Genomic DNA, 4,093 nt, shown 5'->3' with positions numbered 1-4,093 from the left:
CCCGCCCCTGCCGGCGACCTGGGGGGACCCGGCTGTGTCCACAGCGCCCACATCCCTCCCCACACGCATTTGGGGCACAGTTTGGCTGGAATTCTCGGGTCATGATCACTTCCAGTCACCTCCAGGCAGGGCGGGTGAGGACGGGGACGGGGCGTGTCCAAGTCGCTGTGGGCCCCTGAACTTGGGTGCAGCTGCCGGCGATGGGCGCGTGCGGGGTCCTGTGTGGCCTGGCGCTGCTGTGGGCGCTCGGCCTGGGTCAGCACCCCACCGTGGGCCTGGGGTGTGGCCCTGGCCGCCTCCTGGTCGGGGCAGGAACAGACGCGCGCTGCTGCCGTGTTCACCCGACGCGCTGCTGCCATGCGGACCCGGGTAAGTGAACCGCGCTTCCTCAGGCGACTGGCGAGGGCAGCGTGGAAGCTGGAGAGGCGCTCGCCCCCTCCCCTCCCTGTGCTCAGACCTCCGCTGTCGTCTAAGGAGGGCGGGCACGAGGCCCCAGAGCCCCTTGGAGGAGGCAGGGCCCCAGAGGGAGGTGGAGGCGCCCTGGGGCAAGGGGCAGGGTGAGCCCGGTGGGAGCGCCCTCAGAGGGGTCTGGGGACCCAGGTCCTGCTGGGCCGGCTGTGAGCCCTTGACCATCGCCCAGCCCCCTCCTGCCCAGCTGCCCCCACCCTCCGCCGTCTGCCCCGCTGCCTGCCCCTGACCTGCACCTAGGCAGGGGTGAGGGTTCAGCTGACACGTGGGTCTGGGGAGGAAGCTGGCAGAGAAGTCACCCAGAACTTCTTCCTCCAGGGCCTGTGGGTGGAAGGGAGGCTCTGTCCCGAGGCCCAGCGTGGCTGGTGGTGGTGACAGCAGTGCAGGGGGCCAGGCAGGCGGCCTCGGAGGTGTCTGGTAGGGAGCACTCTGAGTCCAGCAGGGACAGCTCCTGCCGAGTCACAGCAGCAGGCGGGGGCGGCTGTGGGGCACAGAGGGGTTGGAGCCAGGCCACAGGGCCCCGGAGCAAGACAGAGCTGGACAAAACCAGGGTCCTGACTCCCAGCCACTCCTGAGTCCTCCACTCCCTGGGGGGCTGAGGGGAGACCTGGGGAGCAGGGGCCTCAGCCCAGCTGCTGGGGGCTGGCTTGTCCCCTGCCCAGGCGCAGAGTGCTGCCCCGAGAGGGACTGTGTGTGTGTCCAGCCTGAGTTCCACTGCAGGGACCCTTGCTGTGAAGCCTGCCAGCACCATCCGTGCCCACCGGGCCAGAGGGCGCAGTCCCAGGGTGAGTCCAGGCAGCTGTGAGTGTCCTCGGAGGCCAGGGATTCCCCCAGGGCCGAGGCAGAGCTTGTGGGCGCAGATGTCCAGAGAGGATGTCTGGTGTGTGGGGTGCTGGGCAGGCGGGCCAGGCTATGCTCGGGGCCGTGCAGCTCTGGGGGTGTCTGTCCCCCCGTTCTCGGCCTCAGCGTCTCCATCCAGCTCAAGGGCTCTGATGTCCCTCAGGGCTGTGAGAACCCGGGGTGGGGGTGGAGACGCCGATCGTCTGCCCTCACTGAATGTGGAAGGCCTGCCCTGTGCCCCCAGGAGTCCTGTCTGGGGCCCAGGGCTGCAACCCTCTCTGGAAGAAGCTCAAGGCCCCCTAGGGGCTCATTTACCTGATGGCAGGGGCCAGGCTGGGCACAGGGGTGCTGGGAGGAGCAAGACCTGGAGGGGGTTGTGTGAGGTTGGACGGGGCTGGGGCTGGGGTCTGGGGACCCAGCATCTCTCTGGGACCCTCACCCTTTTCCACCCTCTCTTCCACTGGGTCCAGCCCGGGGCCTGGGCTGGCTCCTGCATGATCTCTGCCCACGCTCAGCCCCCAGTGGGCAGCCGTCCACCCCCACACCCCTGGCAGGCCCGCCGCACACCACGCTCCTCCCCCAGGGCCCCCAGGGAGCCTCCAGGTGCCCTCACTGCATCCCACCCCAGACGCCCGACCCTGATGGACAGGCGTGGCCCTGGCCCTGGGACCTCTGCTGAATGGATGATGTGGGGGGTCAGTCTCAGGACCCAGACCCCAGATGGCCCCTCTTCATCCATCCCAGACACTCCAGCTTCCTCCCTCCCTCCCTACCCTACCACCCCCCCCCACCAGGGAAATTCAAATTCGGCTTCACGTGCGTGGACTGTGCCTGGGGGACCTTCTCCGGAGGCCGCGAAGGCCACTGCAAACCTTGGACAGAGTGAGTCCTGGCGGGCCCTGCGGGCGGCCGGGCGGTCCAGGCCCACTCTGGGGAGGGTCCCCTCCAGCCCTGGACAGCGCTGAGGATGTCAGCTGGGGCTGAAGGAGGGGCTGTGTCCGTGTTCCAGCTGCACCCAGTTTGGGTTTCTCACCGTATTCCGGGGGAACAAGACCCACAACGCCGTGTGTGTCCCAGGGCGCCCGCCCGCAGAGCCACCTGGGTTGCTGACCATCGTCCTGCTGGCCGTGGCCGCCTGCGTCTTCCTGCTGACCTCGGCCCTGCTTGGACTGCACGTCTGGCAGCTGAGGAGTCAGCGTGCGCGGCCCCGAGGTCAGTCCCGTCCCTCCCGAGGGTGGGGAGCGGGGAGCCTGGCTGTCCGCTAACCGTGCCCCCACCCCGCAGGGACCCAGCTGCCAGAGGTGCCGCCGTCCCCTGAAGACGCCAGCAGCTGCCAGTTCCCTGAGGAAGAGCGGGGTGAGCGGTCGGCAGAGGAGAAGGGCCGGCTGGGAGACCTGTGCGTGTGAGCCTGGCTGTCCTCCGGGGCTGCCGACCCCAGCCAGCCCCTCCCCAGCAGCTCTCTGGGCAGCATGGGCTCCGTGTTCTGCCTGGACCGGGCCTTGCTCCCCTGGCAGCAGAAGTAGGTGCAGGATGGTGGCAGGGTCCAGCCCCCTGGACCACACAGGTCGGCGGCCGTGGCCGGGCACTGCAGCAGGGAGAGAGACACAGCTGGCCCCCGCCCTCCGTGGCCGGCCCCGCTGGCATGGGGTCTTCGGGCCCCTCACTGCCAGGACGGGAGGCTGTGCTGTGGGTGCAGTGCCCAGCACGGGACCTGGCTGCAGGGGACCCTTCAATAAACACTTGTTCAGTGAGCTGAGTGACATATGCTGGGTGCCAGGGGAGGACCGGGTGCTCAGGGCTGGGCTGTGGGGCACCATGTCCACGCCTGGCCATGGTCCCCTCCACAGGGAGCAAAGTGAGGGCGGCCAGGGCCATGCTGGAACTCCTGGTGGGTGGGGGTGGGGCCCGAGGTGGGGCCATTCCAGTCCTGGGCCAGCGCTCCTCAGGGACAGAGGCTCAGTGGCTTCCCCGGGAGGGCGCTCTGCGCTGGTGCCCCTGGGGACTCTGGTTTCTGGCCCCACAGCCTGCCAGCCCCTGGGTACCCAGAACCCAGGACTCACATCCAGCACTTGCTGGCGGTGGGGACCCAGTCTCCAGGCCAGACCTCGCTCGCCAGCACACCACCCTCGCCCGCCCAGCATCCCGCTCCCGGTGAGACCTGATATCAGCTCGTGCAGCTGCCGGGGAGTGGCGGGCAGGCCGGTGCAGGTTCTCAGCAGCGCCCTGGAGGCACCGCACACCTGGCCCCCAGCTCAGCTCCTCTTGGGCGATGGGACAGAGGGGGCGTAAGCACCTCCCCACAGGGGACCAGGAGTGTGGAGATCCCGGGGGTCGCACAGGGACACAGGGGAAGGCAGCAGCCCTGGAAGCAGGCGGGGCCACAGCGTGAGCAGGACCCAGCCCTTCTGTGCCGGCGTGGGTGACACCCCCCATGGGCACCGAGGAAGGAGAACTGTCCAGACCCCAGGCCCAACCAGTGGCCGAAGAGTATCTTATAGTGTTACTGCTCAGCTGCTTCCTTTATATCATCCTTCATATATAATTATCTATTAGCTTATAGAATTAGTGCCTGAAGTGTAACTTACTGCTTACATATATCTAGTTTACATAATCCGACAATAGTTATATCTACTTAGCTCTGTATAATCTTCCTATATAATCATACAGGTATCGTAGTCGGAGCTGTACCGACACATTTAGTGCTGATTTATAGACTCCTTCCATACAACCGTATAGTAGTTTGTACTAGGAGGAATGCCTGGAGCAGTCACAGAACAGAAGCAGT

At 66.7% G+C, this 4,093-nt stretch overlaps 1 protein-coding gene across 2 annotated transcripts; it reads left to right on the top strand.

The window, feature by feature from the left end:
* On the top strand, positions 1–3,059 carry TNFRSF18 (TNF receptor superfamily member 18). 2 transcript variants are annotated; one of them, XM_017542549.2, is made up of 5 exons: positions 1–369; positions 1,131–1,253; positions 2,103–2,190; positions 2,318–2,520; positions 2,593–3,059. In XM_017542549.2, exons 1-5 carry the CDS (start codon positions 201–203, stop codon positions 2,712–2,714), a joined length of 705 nt encoding a protein of 234 aa, XP_017398038.1. In that variant the 5' UTR covers positions 1–200; the 3' UTR covers positions 2,715–3,059. The 2 variants fall into 2 exon arrangements, with proteins under 2 accessions (XP_017398038.1, XP_017398039.1); XM_017542550.2 differs by lacking the exon at positions 1,131–1,253.
* Positions 3,060–4,093: the final 1,034 nt, after the last annotated feature.

The sequence above is a fragment of the Cebus imitator genome, unplaced genomic scaffold, assembly GCF_001604975.1.
Source record: "Cebus imitator isolate Cc_AM_T3 unplaced genomic scaffold, Cebus_imitator-1.0 Scaffold145, whole genome shotgun sequence".
Classification (NCBI taxonomy): Eukaryota; Metazoa; Chordata; class Mammalia; order Primates; family Cebidae; genus Cebus; species Cebus imitator.
The sequence above is the reverse complement of the archived record's forward strand: the minus strand, read 5'-3'. Positions and strand labels throughout refer to the sequence as shown.